The following is a 17,626-nucleotide window of genomic DNA, read 5'->3' as shown; positions in this document are numbered from 1 at the left end:
TTCATGCAAACATATATCGCCTGATTATAATATTCAATCTTCATAACAAGACTCTCAAAGAATCATATTAAACCAGCAATAATTCACCATGCAACACAACAAAATTTAAGTCCATAACAAAATATAAATCCAGCCAGATCTGATCTTGCTTGCAGATTTGTAATAAGACCGCATGAACATCTGATTGCCAAAAGAGAAACAAAATCCCACACACCTATTCTACTAATGAAAATTCATAACACATGCGCCACTGAAATCCTAAACATCTTCAAGTAAAACCTTAAAAGCAAATCATAAACATAAAACCCTAAAACAAACTTCAACGAGCATTAGTTGGGCATTCTCTGGCAAAGTGCCCTGACTCTCCACAGTTGTAGCAGCTTCCACCGCCACCGCCTCCTCCACCTCCTCCGCCATACCTTCCACCGCCACCGCCTCCTCCGCCATACCTTCCACCGCCGCCACCTCCTCCGCCATACCTGTCTCCACCGCCTCCTTGGAAGCAATCCCTAGCAAGGTGACCGGATTCACCACAGTTGTAGCATGCACCACCGCCACCGCCTCCACCTCGTCCACCACCGCCATAGCCACCACCGCCTCCACCATATCCACCACCGCCATAGCCACCGCCTCCTCCACCACCACGTCCACCGCCATATCCACGGCCACCATCACCGCCGCGACGGGTTCCCTGGACACTGGCACCATCAGGACCGGTGACATCAACAGCCTTAGCGCGTCCGTCAGAGTCAGATTCGATGGCAAACTCAACGGATTCTCCCTCAGCAAGGCTTCGGAAACCGTCAGATTTGATCTGAGATTGATGAACGAAAAGATCCTCGGAACCATCATCAGGGGTTATGAACCCAAACCCCTTCTGATCGTTGAACCATTTCACCTTTCCACTCACTTTCCCACTCATCTTGTGTTCCTTCGTCACAAACCCTCAGCACACAAACCCACTCTCTTCAGGGTTTCGTCTAAGGGAAAGAGTCCCTTATATAATTACTTTTTTATTGGGCTTTTTCATTGTGGGCCACGCCTTTTCTACCCTTTTAATTATTTCAAACTCACTAATACAATTCCATTGACCAAAAACAATTACAATTCTGCTAATCCTGTGGTTGGGGGACGCTGGCTTTCTCTATTCTCAACATCCACCGTTGGATCTCCCTCACTGTAAGTGGACTGGTCAACATCTTTTCTCCTTCCATTTTGTATGAATTATTTTTTTATTTTTATTCATTTATTAGTTTCTTTTTTATTCACCTTTCCCTAAAATATCTTCTGCACCGTTACCACTAGCCAGTGCAAAATTCTTGAAAATGAAGATGCAGTGTCCATTTTTACTGGTCAGTCAATTGAATTCTCAAAACTCAAAAACCCTTCATTTACTTTCTATTATTCTTCCTTTCTTATGTAATTGTTACCGTTGCACTTTTATTATAAAAATTCAAATACATTATTTTATCAAAACAATCATTTTCTTCTTTTCTATATGTCTTTAAATTATATTTTTTTTCTCATCCAATGAATTAAATGTATAAAATAATCTTCAACCGAAATAATTGTATATGATAACAGACTTTGCTACTGGTATTCAAAATATATACTTTATAGTAATCGTTACAACTAATTGAAATTAATTAATTACTTATTTTTTAAATTCTTTCATAAAATAATAAATGCATTTTAAGACTTTTGAAAAATAATAAATATTTTTTCAAGTAATTTCTCTCCGTTAACTAATTATTTTAGTAAAATTATTTCAAAATATGATATATATTATTGTCGTGTTATTCTTTGAAAAATATTAGTAGTTGAGTGACTTTTTATTAAAAAATGTGAGAAAATAAAAACTAAATTATTCATTTATTATAATTTTGTAATTTGTTTAGATTGTATTGTTTTGTCATAAAGATTGTACCTAAAATCAGTGAGTTTGGTAGATGTTTATTTTTATTGATTTTTAGAAATTATTTTTATTTTATTTATATATTGATAATTTTTTCGTCTAAATCAATAAATAATCATATTTTTTTAAAATAACATAAGTCTATTGAAAAACAATGTTTAAATTTGTTTATTTTATTATTTGTATAATTTAGTAAACTAGTTAATATCACAATAACAATAATGTCCGATGTAAATAATTAAAATGTTTAACGTGTTTATAATAAGTTCATAAAAAATCATATTTTATGTATGAAATTATAAAATAAATTAAAGTTTTATAAAAATATAAATATTTAAAAAAAATCACTACAAAAGGTATAAATTAACATTTCAGAATTTTAAATCAGGTAAAAAAAATAGAAATATAAAACATTATATTCATCCACTGAATATAATTTGTTGATATAGTTAGAATATGGTTATTAATGTATAAAATAAATTTATATTAAATGAATATTCAAATAAAGATGTATTAACAAATAATAATTACTTGATTCAATTGGTTATGAACCTCTGTTAATAACATCTTATAAAATATAAAGATGATAATGGAGTCATTATAAAAAGGGGAGGAGAGAGAATAAGAGAAAAATTAGACTAATTTTATGTGTATTATTAATAAAAGGAAAAGTTTTATTTATTGATAGAAAATGTAACGCAAAAAGTATGTTTCAAGGGTTATAAATAATTAATATTCTAGGTAATTAATTGTACTAATAACGGTAACAAATTAATTAATTATATGAGTAACTTAAATTTCTAAATAATTAATTATACAAGGAACTGTAGTAATTCATCAGATAACCATTAATTCATAATAAAAATTGAATTTTATGATAGAATGTTTTAGACTTGTGTAAGTGATTCCAGCATGATAATATTTAAGATTTAGAGTATAAGATATTAGAGTCATTAATGAAAAAAGTGTCTAAAATTCACTTTTAAATAATTTACATGAATATTGGTTTGATATATGAAAAAAATAAAACTAACCTGACTGTATAATGTTAAATTGAGATAAAATTTATTCGGATGTGTATGTTAATAAGTGAAAATTTTAAATTTCTAATATGTTTTTACAAACATTATAATTTTATGTCTTGTGTTATGATTAAAATGACTATTTGTTAACAAATAAATATACTAACAAATATTATCTTTAAAAATAATAGATGTTTTATTTAATATTATTGTAATATTTATAAAAAATAAAATATATGCACATTTTTGTTTTTAAATAAGATATTATTAAGCAAAATTTTAAAATCTCAGACACTCAAAGTTCATCACTCATTTAAAAAAAATACAAAACACGGAGAACCATACTAAATCTATAATAAAAATTATATTTTACAAAACATAAACAAATTATATTTATATGAAAAATATATAAATAAATATATTAAAATAAAATATTAAAGCATTTATATTAATATATATGCATCAAAGTCATATTAGAAATTTATTAACATGATTATTTTCTTCACAAAAACATTTAAAATTTTGAAGTGTATAAGCTTGCAAAAGTACAAATACCAATACCATTTCCTATAAAATTCTAAAAAACTATTCTTTAATAAGAAAAAACATGAAACATTAAGAAAGAAAGACTTTCTAACTAAAACATTTGAAAGTTTTCGTTCCAATAATGTTTATATAAGCTATTTGTTTAGATATATATACTCAAATATATTCTTTCGCATCATAGTTTAAATTAACAAAAATATATATATTTACATATGGTAATATTATAAATGAATGGTATTTATTACAATTTCTTTTCATAGATATGTAATTTGCAAACATTATGATAATAACATATCATCGACTATTTGTATCAATATCTAGTTTTAAATTTATCTTTTAATGTTATTTATAAGATATTTGATGAAAAATAATAATAAAATTAATTTATAAATATGTTAATTTATAATAAGATGTTTTTGCAGTTTTGGCTCTCCAAATTTACTATTATCGTTCAAATTTGATTTTAAGAATTCTCTTTCATTTATTAATAATATTTTTCTTACTTGATTAAGACATTGAATTATGAAAGGAAGTTAATCAAAACAATATAATTGATTTAAGGTTTAGTCCAATTTGAAATTTCTATTTTTGTTCAAAATCTTGAAAAGATTTTTTTTTCTCAAAATTTTTCTCATTTTTAACTGTATTTATAATTTTTATCTTTCCATTTTGTTATCACCAATGCTATTTAGAAAAAATTCAATATAAATGACATGTGTCATTACTGATTAAACTGTCCAAGCCATGTAAGCAATAATTTAATTGTCGTTAAGTAAATTTGACGACAAATTTTTAATTGAATCAAATTTACACTAATAAAAATCTAATTGATACAAAAAAAGAAAAAAAAATATAAACTTATGATCAGATTAAACCTTAATTTAAAATTTGTGAAGCATAGATCCTTGTAAGTGGACCTTTTACATTTGGGCCCGTGATGATAACCTATCCAATTAATGCCACGTGATAACTAATGACTCTAGACATGATCTATCCATTTACAGTCTCTTAACTCTAAGACCTGAAATTGCAAAATGGATAAGGAGGACTTATCTATCTTATATAACAAAAATAAAACTTGAAATTTAATTGAAAACAACAACAATTGTACTTAAAGTATGTGCAAGTTTTGTCCCTAGGATAATGATTTCAGCTTTGCCAAGTGCAATTAAGAGCAACCCTACTTATATGTACGACTACCATGACTTTAACACAGAGGAATAAACAAGTATCAAATAAACCATTACCATAAAACATGTAAAAACAAAAAAAGAATAAAAAAAGTATGATGGTGATGATATAAAAAGTAAGTGTTATATGAAACGAACATTTCTCACAACAGTTTGGCTTGTCATACAAAACTGTCCATGTTTTTGTCTTTTTTTTTACAGAGAGCCTCACCCTAATTTTGTTTTTCAGAAAATAGTGCATGATGATGATGATCATGTCCCACTCACTTACCACTGTGTATGTCGTTATCCTTTGCTTCAATTCTCACCTTTCACAAATTCCAATTCCTCTGTTTTTTTAGGCAAGATCATAGCAGCAAGTGTTTTTGTTTGAACACGGGCAGACCTAAGAACCTATCTGCAGCTACTTCATTTTGATTTTGACTGTACTTAAAAATTTGCAGGTCATACATGTATACAACTATTATATTTAATATATGTTTTTTTTTTTAAGTTTTTCTATTTCTTGTACATGTATTTTTTAAATATTTTTACTCTAAAATACATATACTAAATATGAACACTTGCAATAAAGCATATCTTTTCAAATCTCTTTCTGACCGCTGGAAAAGAAAGATGCGTGAGAGAAAGGATGTCGTTGCTTCCTATCTTTTCTTAAGAATGAGTTGATTAGACCAGACATTTCTTATATTTTTCATATTTTTTTTCCTTAAAAAATGAATATTTTAGAATGTGCTAACAACAGCTGACAGATTTTCATACACGAGAACAAACTATTATAAACAAATGGATCAACTTCCAGAGTCCAAGATCATCGATTCTGTAAAAGGAAGTGTTCCTGAATGCGACTGCTTAAAGAAGAAGAAGAAGGACAAAATGTTGAATAATACAATCTTGATATCACTACCAACACTGGTCGGTTTCCCATTTCCTCCCACTTCCTCCAGCGCAGGAAAATGTGTGACTTTTTCCTGCCATGGAAGCCATGGTTGATGATCTTCTGTATCTGTTATCTCTGTCATATTGAGCTCTCTTTTCTGGATCAGATAAAGTTGAGTAAGCTGATTGGATTATCATGAATTGGTGAGCTGAGCTTTCCTTCTGATTCATGGCCACAACATCAGGATGGCAAGTTCTGGCCAGTTTTCTGTAAGCAGCTTTTATTTCCACGCAGCTTGCGCCAATTGAAATTCCAAGCACATCATAGAGGGAAGCCATTTGTGCAGCACAAAAACAGGGTCCTCTGTTTTCAGGGTCCTCTGTTTTCAGTTCTTAAGTGGAAACAATCTTTTTACAAAAATTGGAACTTTCAGTTTTGGAGGATCAGATATCAGTGGATAAAAATTGGGATTGGATCAAGGCTTCAAAAGAAAAAATGTGGAACAGTTGGGTAGGAAAAAGATTGAAGGCAGTTAAGGGTTGAGTTAAGAAGACTGATATGGTGAGTGTGTTTATATAGAACACATGAAGAGAAGAGCAGTAGTGCTGTGTATCCAAATGAAAAAGGAAAGTTTTTGTGATAACAATAGTGTACGTATACCTGTGAACGAGGTTGTAGGAGTCAATGTTGTGAAAAGTTTGCTTATATTATACCTTGGATCCTGTTCTTTGCTGACTCATCAAACTGTTCAAAGGGATAGACTTACCATTTTGTTATGTGGTCCTAACTGATTTTACATTGTTCTTAATTTGGTGTTGAATATTTACAGTTTCAAACTTGCCTTGATACCAAAGTGAGGGAAAAAAGGGTTAACAGATAAACTTTCTGGTGTATATTTGTTAAACATTCAGTGGAGAATGGAGATGGTAAGTCTTCAATGTCATTCAATGCATTTTATGGATAAACTCAAGTTTCTCAAATATAGATATACATATATACACATACATAATTTTCAGCTGAACTGTTTTAATTTATTATACAAATTCATAAGGCACGTCATAAATTAAGATGATACGTGTCTATCGAATAAAAAGCTTTTAAATGTTATGTTTTTTAATTTGTAATATAAACATAATATTATACATACAGAGTGAAAGTTTTTATATGTATAATTGCATTTTTATCGGTGTGTGAAATTCGTTCTCTTTTTTAGAAAAATATTAATTTTTTTTATATAAAAAAAATTTGTGTCAATCAAGTTATCTTCGTTAAAAATCATTGTTTTTAAAACTCACTTTATTCACTGCAAAATCAGAGATTAGATCCATAAAACAATTATTATTCAAAACTTACTTTAAGTTTTTAACACCATTAGTTTGTTTTTAACAGAAATAATTAGATTGACACAAATTTTTTCTATATAAAAATGAAGTTAATATTTTTCTAAAAAAAAAAAAGACAAATTTGACCCACTTCAATCCAAACTGGAAAAAAAAAGCAATCAAACCTAATAATAATTATGTAATTTATTTTTACATATGGTCAAATTGACGCATCATTCATTTTCCTTCCCGAGAACAGTCAGATGACACTTATGCTACATTGCTACATTTAAAAGGGTCACAGTAACTGACAAACAGAGATAATGATTTAACAGAAAATTAAAAGATTCCTACACCACAAAAACCACCACCAACAATTATTTTTCTAAAATCTCAATATTATTAATATTACAAAATAATATATACGTGTCATACTTATTATAAATATGTATCACATTATTAATAGATAATACTTTTTTTAATTAAATATAAAACTTCGATTAACTTTAACATACTGAATTGATTAGATTTGACCTAATCACAATAAAATAACTTTAATTAAGTCTATTTTAGTTGAATTACGTAACAAAATAATTCAACTTATTATATTTAAATCCATTAATATATGTTAACTTATTGCTTTTGTCATGAACTGATCACTTATAACTTAACTTTGAGGAAGTGAATCTTCAAACACATTATTCCTAGAAGCATCCATTAGGTTTAATTTAAAGTTTTTCTTTTTAATTGAACGAGTCAGCAAATCAACCTTTATCCTTATCCCTTTGCCTTGCTAATCTTCATATTTTCTTTATTAATTACTGTCTCTTTTTAAACTCTCGAAATATTTTAAATTTAAAGATAATGTTAATTATTTTATTATTGTTATATAAATTTGAATTAATTTACATATAAAAATTTATTCAAACAATAAAATGAAAATAATAAGCTATAGAATCTTATAAATATTTTATTATTATCTTTTTGTATTTCTTAGTTTCTTAAACAGGTAACACGACACTTCAAAAATCTACTGAACTAAATCAATCTTAAAGTTTTAACGGCATACTTGTAAGTGTGTTTTTGTTAAATAAATGTTACACTACAATAATATATATAAAATGTTACACTTCAAAAATCATCATTTTCTTTATTTTTTTATAAAATTTGTATTTTTCTCTGTCATTTAGCGTCATTTAATATTTTAGGTATCTATGCATAAGTTTTCTTAATTCTAACTATGTTGTTGTGAGTAATTCAGCATTGATCACGGAGAAAAAACAGAACGGACATTAGTTATTAATAAAATTATTTAAATTATATATATATATATATATATATATATATATATATATATATATATATATATATATATATATATATATATATTTGTTTTGTGTATTGAACACTAAACATATGAACTCTTTTGGGGTAGAGATTTAAACTTTTGTGCAGTTTGTCTTTTGTGCTAATTTTAATCTATTACATGATGAAAATGAAGACAAATTTCATATATATATGACATATCGAAGAGGAAAATGTGTATAACATTTTTTATTTCCAATTTCCTCACATACATCATTACTATTGAGAGAGAAAACGAAACTTAAACTCACTTTCTTCTAATAAACATCATACTAATTACGATATTATTTTTTAACGTTAAATATACTTTATATCTCAAATTTTTATTTGTTTTGATATTTAAATTTTAAAAATTAACTAATATAGTTTTTTTAATCTAATGGTGTTAAATTTGGTTCACAATTATTTATTTACATGAGACTAACATGAAACAATATCTAACAAACCTACATCAAAAAGTGTTAGTTTAAAAACATTCGTGTTTTGAAATTTAGAAACTAAAATAAATATAAATTTAAAATAAAATCAAATTTTAATTTCACATCCAGATATTAAAAAAAGATATATTTAACAGTGTCTTTTATTTGTTCTACTTGTCTATCTCTGCCGTCTCCTTTGTTTCGAATAGAAAACCTCGAGAAAAAAAAATGGAAAAGAAGACTCAGTTTTGTTCTATTTTGTTTTTAAAAAACAGAGGAAAATAAGTTTTTTTAATCGCTAGAAAATGTTTATACCTCTTCCTAGATCGGAATGAAATACCAGCTAGGGAAACAATGCCTTTCTTCTACAGTTTCAAATTTATATTTTAAATACTTAAACCTTCACAAAAGCTAGATTATAAAAATATATATTTATTTCTTTGCACTTTTGTTATTTGGCTCATCAAAAAGATAAAACTAAGGAATGCATAGCTGTTCTTTTATTTATATCAATTTATGCAACATATATTATTTTTTGTTTTTCTTAATTTCTATCATTTCTAATTTTTTTCCTCCATTTCACTGTGAATGCAAACAAAAGCGAATAAAAGTGAGTCAGAAACAATTCATATAATTTCACCCACAAAAACAAAATATTGATAATGATTCCTAAATTTTATTGAAGAACCCTTTTAAGCTGTAAATTGTTGATTTGTCGCAGCCTAATTTGTTGCATTTGTGGACCAAAACGAAGCAAACAAGACAGGAGGTCCCAAGCATTTGAGTGCACGTCTATAATTTTTTGAATGACAAAATCCAATGGAACAAACTTTTCATCTTGTAATTTCCATTCCGTGTCTTCTAATTTCATTGTAATTGGTAGAACCACAAAAAAATGAGGTACAGATTCAATTACACCACAGCCCAAGCCAATGCTTCTTTCCATATCAGAAATTTCCATCAAACACCCACTTCAAGAAAAGCAAAAAATATTCTAACTTTACGTGATCGAGCTAAAAAACATGAACAAGAAAAGGAAACAACGAACTGAGTTATCAAGACGAGGTTGATGATTTCATCTTTTCATGCTTGACCCTCTACCCTCGCACGTGTGAGGCCAACGCATGCATCAACGAAATCATGGTCGATGAAATCTGTGGAAAATACCTGCAATCTATCTGCATATCCTTTGGAAAAGCACTGACTAATGAAGAGTCTTGCAAAGCCATGAATGCGTTCCGTGACAGGCTTCACACACACAACGGGGTTATCCGCCACGGGAGTGACGGTGTTCTCCACTCTGTAGAAGTATTTTCTGGACGTGACAGATTGCTGTTCGCTGAGATGCTTCATGTTGCTCTCAAACTTGGTTGATGGCATGTCAGTGTTGATCCAGTTATCCCTCAGATACCCTGCACTCCATAGAGGACTTCCTGCTGGAGGCTGTGGCGATTTGCTTGGCTTCCAAACGCAAATAACTCTCTTTGGTAATACCTCAGCTATGGTCTTTTCAAAAACATTATCATCCTGGAGAACTAGGTAATCCCCCAGTTGTTCCTCAAGGTACTTGTCGAATTCGGGAGGATCCTCGTGCCCAAACTCGGTTCTAACCTATGCAAAGATACGACATGCATGTCAGATACAAATACAATCATACAACGTTGACGATGTATCTAATACATGTTAAACGATGATTCCAAAAATGCGTATAGTATGATGTATGATTTTGTCTAAGGCCTTATACTTCTCGTATACAATAATATTAATGTTGGATATGCATGATGCAGATCAACGATAGGTTCTAACCTCAAGGATGATGATTTCCGATTGGGTTTCTGATAAGAACTTCTTGACATCTTTGATGACAACGTCGATGCTGTATGTAACGAGGATTCCGTGGCATACTCTGCGATCCTCTTGCACCCGAATGTCAACGACCCTTGTCCCCATCAAAAGCTGACGGTAGATGGACAAGGATTGGCATTGAGCAAAAGGGCGAGTGATGCATGGGATGCCAATCTTGTTGGTTGCAGAATCATGGGTTCCAGGCCAAACAATTTGTTTTATCACAAGTTTCTCTGGGTTGAGTTCGGACATCCAATTTTTTCTGTCAGATGGATGGTAATTTGAGCCAGGGTAGTCTTCCCCAGAGTTTTTGAGATCAGACAGACTTTTTTCCTCTCTTTCGATTGCTTTTCTTTTCTCAACTTGTTTGGAGACCTGGGAACCCATCAAAGATTAGGAGAGGGACAACAACAACAGCAAAAGGAAGACGAATTCCTAGTTCTTCTTCCTCTTTGTTTCGCTGTTGCTGGAGTCAGCTTTTGCTGTTGCAGGTTATGACTTTGTTGGTGGTAGTGGAATTTAATATAATAAGGCATGGTGGCGTAAGAATGGATTGTTTTTTTAATGAATTGGAGTTAAGTTGCTGAATTGGACAAAGGTTGAGAAATATGAAATGGTTCTTGTGTTTTCTTCACTCAATTGTCTTTGGTTATCTCGAAGAAATTTGGCTTTGGATTAGGAAGGACTCCTCTATTGGTATTAGCCTATTGTTGTCTTTAACGTGGTGGGAACCTTCGCTCTAATTATTGGTAAGGAGTTATGATCGAGATATATTCTGGTCCACTTGGGTGGCTCATGAAGCTTCTCTCACTAAGTATTTGCTTTTTTATTCGCTTAGTATGACCAATTCTTAACGATCACGAGTAAAAAAAAGAATGACCAATTTTAATTCTTGATCAGCCATTCATAAACAAATCATTCGCACCTTTTTTTATAAACAGACTATCATGTACAACATACATTGAAAATTCAAGTATGAATCTAAGTCTGTTAAATAAAAATGAGAAAATAAAACACAGTGAAAATTTATTATTTTAAAGTTTTAGGTTAAAAATGGTGTTAATCTTTATACCATCGGACTCGTACCTTTAAAGTTTTAGGTTAAAAAGGGAGTAATTTTGTTTTCTTGCTTTATTCAACTGGGAAAAAATACAAATAAAACAATGCGCGAAAAAAAAAAACTTTCATAACAAATTCTTACCAGTGTTCTCATACCTCCTCTGTATTTATGGAGGCAACATCTAATAAGTATAACACCGTGGAAGTTCAACTCGGCAGAATCTGCTGTCAGCAAAAAAGAAAGTGAAAATGGAAAAGAATAGTGACTTAGTCAATGGAATATATATTCCTGCTCTCTACAAAAATTGATCACTGGCAAAAATCCCTAACTTTCACATTCTCAAGTTAGGCACTGGTACATGGTCTTCCAATGTTGCTACTTAATTAAGTGCCACAAAGGCGAGCACATTGGTTCGTTCAGAGGGTGATACATCCAATACAGTGAAGTGTTAGCCTTATTATCAATGTCAATTCAACTAATGATCTGCTCTTTTCTCCCCTGTCTCTCACGACAAATATGTCTTATTTTCTCAACCAAATCCCATTTCCCAAGTGCAGCATAAATACTTGAAAGTAATTTGTAGGTTTCAAAGGATTGTGGCTGCAATTTGATAAGGAGTACAGCGACTTCTCTCCCATGATCTATATTCCCACGCAATCGACACAATACATGGTCATCTGGCTTAGAATCCATCATCTGCAGATCATTCACTGATTCATTAAAACACCCAGCTTCATAAAAAAGATTAGTTAAGCCTGCGTACTGCTGTTGGTCAGGGACGACACCATGCTCACTAGGCATGGACTTGAATAACCGAAGCCCTTCCTGTACAAGACCAGAATGACAAGAAGCATTCAAAATGACGGCAAAAGTGGTCCTATTTGGCTTCACTCCTGATCTTAGCATATTATAAAGCATCATAATTGCTTCTGTGACATAGCCACAGTGGACCAGTGTTGATAAAATCGTGTTCCACAACTCTACATCCTGCTTATTTCTAGTGGAATTAAAGACTCGCCTGGCAGTTTCCAACCTTCCACACTTCAAATACATGCCAACAATAGCACTAATTACAACAGTATTAGGTTTGATGCTATTTCGCACCAAAAACGCATGTATTTGTTTACCATGCTTCAGTGAAGCAATAGTAGCACAAGCTAATAGGCAAGTACTGAACGTAAATTGATCAGGTCTAACTTGGTGCTTGATCATCTCTCTAAACACACCAAGTGCTTCATGACCCATACCATTTCTAGAGTAACCTCTAATCAAAGATGTCCACGAACAGGGGTTGCTTTTAGGCATCTGACTAAACAACTCGGCGCTCGATTCGATGTCGCCCCATGCGGCATAAGCCGAAACTAGTGTTGTCCATGCACGAACATCCCTTGCAGGCATGTCATGAAATAATCTTCTTGCATCTTCCATCTTTCCACATTTTGCATAAGCATCAATAATTAAGCTGGATATAACCACATTGGACAAAAACCCAACTACTAAAACCTGCCCATGGATCTGCCTACAAAGTTCAAATTCCTTCAACTTTACAGAAACAATCAAGACACTGGCAAAACTAAACTCGTTATACCCCACATCCAATCTTCTAAACCGTCGATAAAATCTCAAAGCCTCGTCAAATCTGCCACGATGCGCATACCCAGACACCATTGAATTCCAAGACACATAATCCTTGTGAGGCATTCGATAGAATATGCTCCTAGCCTGCTTCATCATGCCCAATTTAGCATACCCAGAAAGCATATTGTTCCAAGTAAACAAATTTCTATCGTCCATTTTGTCGAACACCTGGCGTGCCTGAACGAAATCGCCGCAGCTGAAGTACATAGCGATCAAGTGGTTGGCTAGAAGCGTTGGGGGGCGTTTGAAGCCGGTGAGCTTCAAGTGGAGGTGAATCAACTTGCCCTCTCGAAAAGACCTGGTTTTGGAGCAGTGGCGCAAGAGGGTGGCGAGAATGTGAGAGGGTAAGCGAATGCCCTTGAGGCGCAATAGGTCGAGAGAAGAAACGGCGTCGGATAGGGAAGTGCTGGAGAAAAGGGGTTTGACGATGCAGATGTTGGGGTGGGATTTCCGGGTTGGGAACGAGGGAGATGGCATTGGCATTGTAGAGAAAGACCACGTGAATTTAAAGGGTGAATGTTAGACTTGATCAACTTCATCATCTATGCCAACGATGATGAATGGGAATATGAGAAGAAAGTGGAGGAAGACTTCGACGGTGGATTCGTTGAACCAGCTCCGGCCACCATGGACGGCAGATTTTGTCCAAACCAATGTGGCTCAGCAGCACTTTGGCCCGAACCGTGCTTTAACAAAACCAAATTAACACTCGTTTACTTTGATTTTTCTTTTCTTCTTTCTTAATCAAACAGTTGTTTTCAAATTACAAATTAAAATAAATAAATAATAATAATTCAAATTAATTTTCAAAAATAGCAAATTTTCAGTGTGAATAAGTTGTTTAATTAGAAATTAAAATTTAGAGAAGTGTTTTTTTATTATATATACCATTGATTAAAGAAATTTAATTAGTGATTGCAGAATATAAAAATTTTAAAACTTCTATTTGTCGTTCAATATTATTCCTATAATATATAATAACTTATTAAAGAAAAATTTAATAATGCAAAAAAAAAATCTAAAAAAGTATTTACCAAATAATCCAAAATATATTTAAAATATATAATATGGGAACATGGAAAATAAAATATTAAAATTTATAAGAATTTTAAAATAATGAAAGTGGTTATTTTAATTTAAAATAATTCAATAATATAAATAGAATTTTTTAAACTGATTTCATTGTTTAAAACATTAATCATTTTTCTAAAACTTTTTCTCTGAGTTTTATTTCCCTTTTTTTCTACAAAATCTAACTATTCGATCATTTATTTGACAATTAGAAAGTGTTTAGGAGATCATAATAATGTCATATCTACTCCTATTTGATCAGATTTCCTTTTATATTAAGTAAGATTCGACTTCCTTTTTTCCATTTGTTCTTAATCTAAGACCATGCTTATAATTTTTTTTTCGCACGTTTCATTTTTGTTCTTTTCATGGTTCTTTGTTAATCCGAAAGTTTTAAGGACTCACCGTGATCACAATTTGGTGATTTATAGACGTTTCTAAAGTTCCTTGCACTTGAAACAACGACTGTGCATGTTTAGAGCTTGGTAGCGTTTCTTTGTAAGGTAAAGGGAGTTAATGACCTTTCTTTAACATCGTTTCAAATTGATTATTTCAGTTAGGTTGTGTTGAATTTGTTTAAAATTATAATTTTATATGTAGTATTAATTGTGATTTAAAATTTTTAATTGATGCTTGGAATTGTGATGAAATTGTTTGGAATGAATCTTTTGTGAATTTGGTCCGGATTGTGAAATCAATAAGGATAATTTATTAAGATGTCGAGGAAGAAAAAGTCAAGTTAGGTTGCAAGTCAATCTTTGGTCTAAAATTGGGGTTTACTATGTCACTTTTTGAAATAATGGTCGAAATAAAGATAGGGTGATTTAGGAACTGTTTTGTAGTTATTTGAAACTTGGTTGGGCGATGAATGGACAAATAATTGGTTTGGAAGTGTAAAGTAGACAACAGACGGTGTCCTGAAATGAAACTATGTGTATTCAGGGATTTTAGGTAGTAAGAATTTGACACTCGATGAAGGTTTGAGGTAGGTTTAAATGTTTGTAGTTTGTTTTTAAGTCATTTGTGACTTACTCAGATCCTCGAGTGACTTAGTTATGAGCCAAAAGTTGTAAAATTGAATAATGGCCTATAAAATGAAGTTTTAGTTGTTTTTGAGGTGAAATTTCATGATATTGTGAATTGAACTAGGTTATTGTTGGGGTACAAATACTTACACAATTAGATAGGTCAATGAAGACATAGAACATTAAATGGAAATGATAGAAATTGGTAGGATGACCAAAAGAGGAAATGGTATGTTGGAAGGGTGCAAATTCTGCATAATTGGTATTCTACGTAATTATGTAGAGTTGTTGGGCGAGCCAGGGACTCGTTGGGTGAGTTTTAAAGGGTTTTGACAATAAGTTTCATAGGCTACTCTTTCTACTCTCGCGAGGCAAGTGATTCAACTTGCTGGATGAATTTTGGAGGTTTTGGACGATAAGTTTCAGGGGCTAGGCGAGCTCTCTCGTTAAGGTTGATGAGTCCTTTGTTTGGGATCTCGCTGGACGAGTAATTTGTGTTCGTTGAGCTGGTTGTTTTGAGTTTTTAGGTTATTTTGTGTTATCTTCCTTATATATGTTTGGAATTAAAAAAAATGAAATGTTATATTAATGTTCGGTGATGTGATTTTGAATGAATAGTGGAATGGAAATAATGATTGAATTCATGAATGGTTTGGAAAGAATTTCTAAGACGAGATTATTAGTGGTGGTTTCAAGTGAGTAATGTATTGATGTAGAGACTCAGTCTTTGAAGTTATCCTAACACTCAAATAATCATGTCATCTTGGATAGAGAACGAGATTATGCGGTGAGAAGTAACAGGATATCCTAGTCCATGGTCTAGTGTTCTCTGTCCATAAACGGTAGACGAATTAGCCTTGTGTGATAGCTTGGGGTAGTTGTTTCACCACTACAAATGCAAAACTGGTCATATTCTCCTGACATCGATACATCTATTCGGATGAGTTACTCAAGTTAATAGAATGATTATGATGATTGGTTTGACCTAATTGAAATGGAACATGTAATATAAATTTTATCATGCGATAATTGATTATTCTTCTATTATTAGCTCATTCTTCTTTTATATCATTTCTTATTTGTTCGTATTTGTTAATTTTTTGCGATTATGATTATATGGTGGATTATTTGAGTTGAACACTTGAAAAAAAATAATGTAAACATTTTTATGTATGTTTTTCTTTAGTTGTTTTAAAAGAATAAACTGTGTTTGTAACTTTACACTAGTGATTTTATATATAAAATTTATTTGTAGTTATGTTTATATAACTCTACTAAGATTTTATGTTTTTTATTTGGTTAATTGTTTTATAATATTGAACTTATGATAATTTCTCAGTATATTAGACTATTTAAATTATAATGTTACGTTGTGATTTATAATTCAAAAACTTAACCACAAATAAAAAATAAAAAACTAAAATATAAATTAAACTTAAAGGGCAAAAATTATAAATACTTGAAATAAAGAGTAATATTTATTTACCCATTCATTTTAGAATTCTTTATTTTTTTAAATATGTCGAAAAATATTTAACAAATGATCTCAAATAACTTGCATAAATATATTCGTACGATTAAGAATTCTAAACTTAATTAGAATAGTACATTGAGAACGGAATCATATCAAGATGCAATTTTACATTTTGACGTAACTTTATATGTGAATTTTTTTAAAGAAACTAAAACTAATATTTATATTTGACAAAATGTACGTGTATATAAACAAAAATAACATATATATATATATATATAAACATTAAAAATAGGATATGTAACATCCCATTTTTATATTATGACACAAGTCAAAAGCAATTCATTATGTTCTAAGCAGAAATACTTATAGGAAATTCCCTATAATTCTTATGCCAGGGGAAATACTTTTAGTCCATTACATCCAAATGTAANGCATTTATTACAAACTTGTAAAATCAAACTCAACCAATCAAATTAATTGAAAATGTTTGAAAGAAAACAAAATAAATCCTTCCCAGTTTCTTCCAACTACTTGTCGCTCTAATCATCAACTGGAACATCTGTATTAACGTCTGCTCCCGTATAACAACACGAGTTACACGATCATCACATTCACATACACAAACAATAAGGGTAAGCTACCATATTCATCACATAATAAAACATCAACATAACAGTTTGTAACATCAAAGNAATATTGTAACATAACACATTCAATCAAGTATCCATCACATCTCAACCAATCCAATACGACAAGTTGTCCCTTGATACTCTACTGTACGAAACCTGTTCACCAAAACAGGACACATAAACCTGTTCACCAAAACAGGACAACACCTGTTCACCAAAACA

At 31.0% G+C, this 17,626-nt stretch overlaps 4 protein-coding genes across 4 annotated transcripts; all 4 read right to left on the bottom strand.

The window, feature by feature from the left end:
* Positions 1–988, bottom strand: LOC106755632 (cold shock protein 2). The gene has a single exon (XM_014637818.2). It carries the CDS (start codon positions 920–922, stop codon positions 320–322), a length of 603 nt encoding a protein of 200 aa, XP_014493304.1. The 5' UTR covers positions 923–988; the 3' UTR covers positions 1–319.
* A 4,288-nt stretch (positions 989–5,276) lies between these two features.
* On the bottom strand, positions 5,277–6,120 carry LOC106755911 (chaperone protein dnaJ 11, chloroplastic). Its single transcript, XM_014638138.2, has one exon. The coding sequence runs from the start codon at positions 5,889–5,891 to the stop codon at positions 5,577–5,579; it is 315 nt and encodes a 104-aa protein (XP_014493624.1). The 5' UTR covers positions 5,892–6,120; the 3' UTR covers positions 5,277–5,576.
* A 3,359-nt stretch (positions 6,121–9,479) lies between these two features.
* LOC106755671 (PI-PLC X-box domain-containing protein DDB_G0293730) lies at positions 9,480–11,421 on the bottom strand. Its single transcript, XM_014637861.2, has 2 exons — positions 10,466–11,421; positions 9,480–10,270 (listed from the first exon to the last, which is right to left on the bottom strand). Exons 1-2 carry the CDS (start codon positions 10,889–10,891, stop codon positions 9,743–9,745), a joined length of 954 nt encoding a protein of 317 aa, XP_014493347.1. The 5' UTR covers positions 10,892–11,421; the 3' UTR covers positions 9,480–9,742.
* A 399-nt stretch (positions 11,422–11,820) lies between these two features.
* On the bottom strand, positions 11,821–13,899 carry LOC106755800 (pentatricopeptide repeat-containing protein At2g21090). Its single transcript, XM_014638015.2, has one exon. It carries the CDS (start codon positions 13,683–13,685, stop codon positions 12,036–12,038), a length of 1,650 nt encoding a protein of 549 aa, XP_014493501.2. The 5' UTR covers positions 13,686–13,899; the 3' UTR covers positions 11,821–12,035.
* Positions 13,900–17,626: the final 3,727 nt, after the last annotated feature.

The sequence above is a fragment of the Vigna radiata genome, chromosome 2, assembly GCF_000741045.1.
Source record: "Vigna radiata var. radiata cultivar VC1973A chromosome 2, Vradiata_ver6, whole genome shotgun sequence".
In the NCBI taxonomy this organism is placed as follows: Eukaryota; Viridiplantae; Streptophyta; class Magnoliopsida; order Fabales; family Fabaceae; genus Vigna; species Vigna radiata.
Note: the sequence above shows the minus strand (reverse complement) of the source record. Positions and strands in the feature narration are given on the sequence as shown.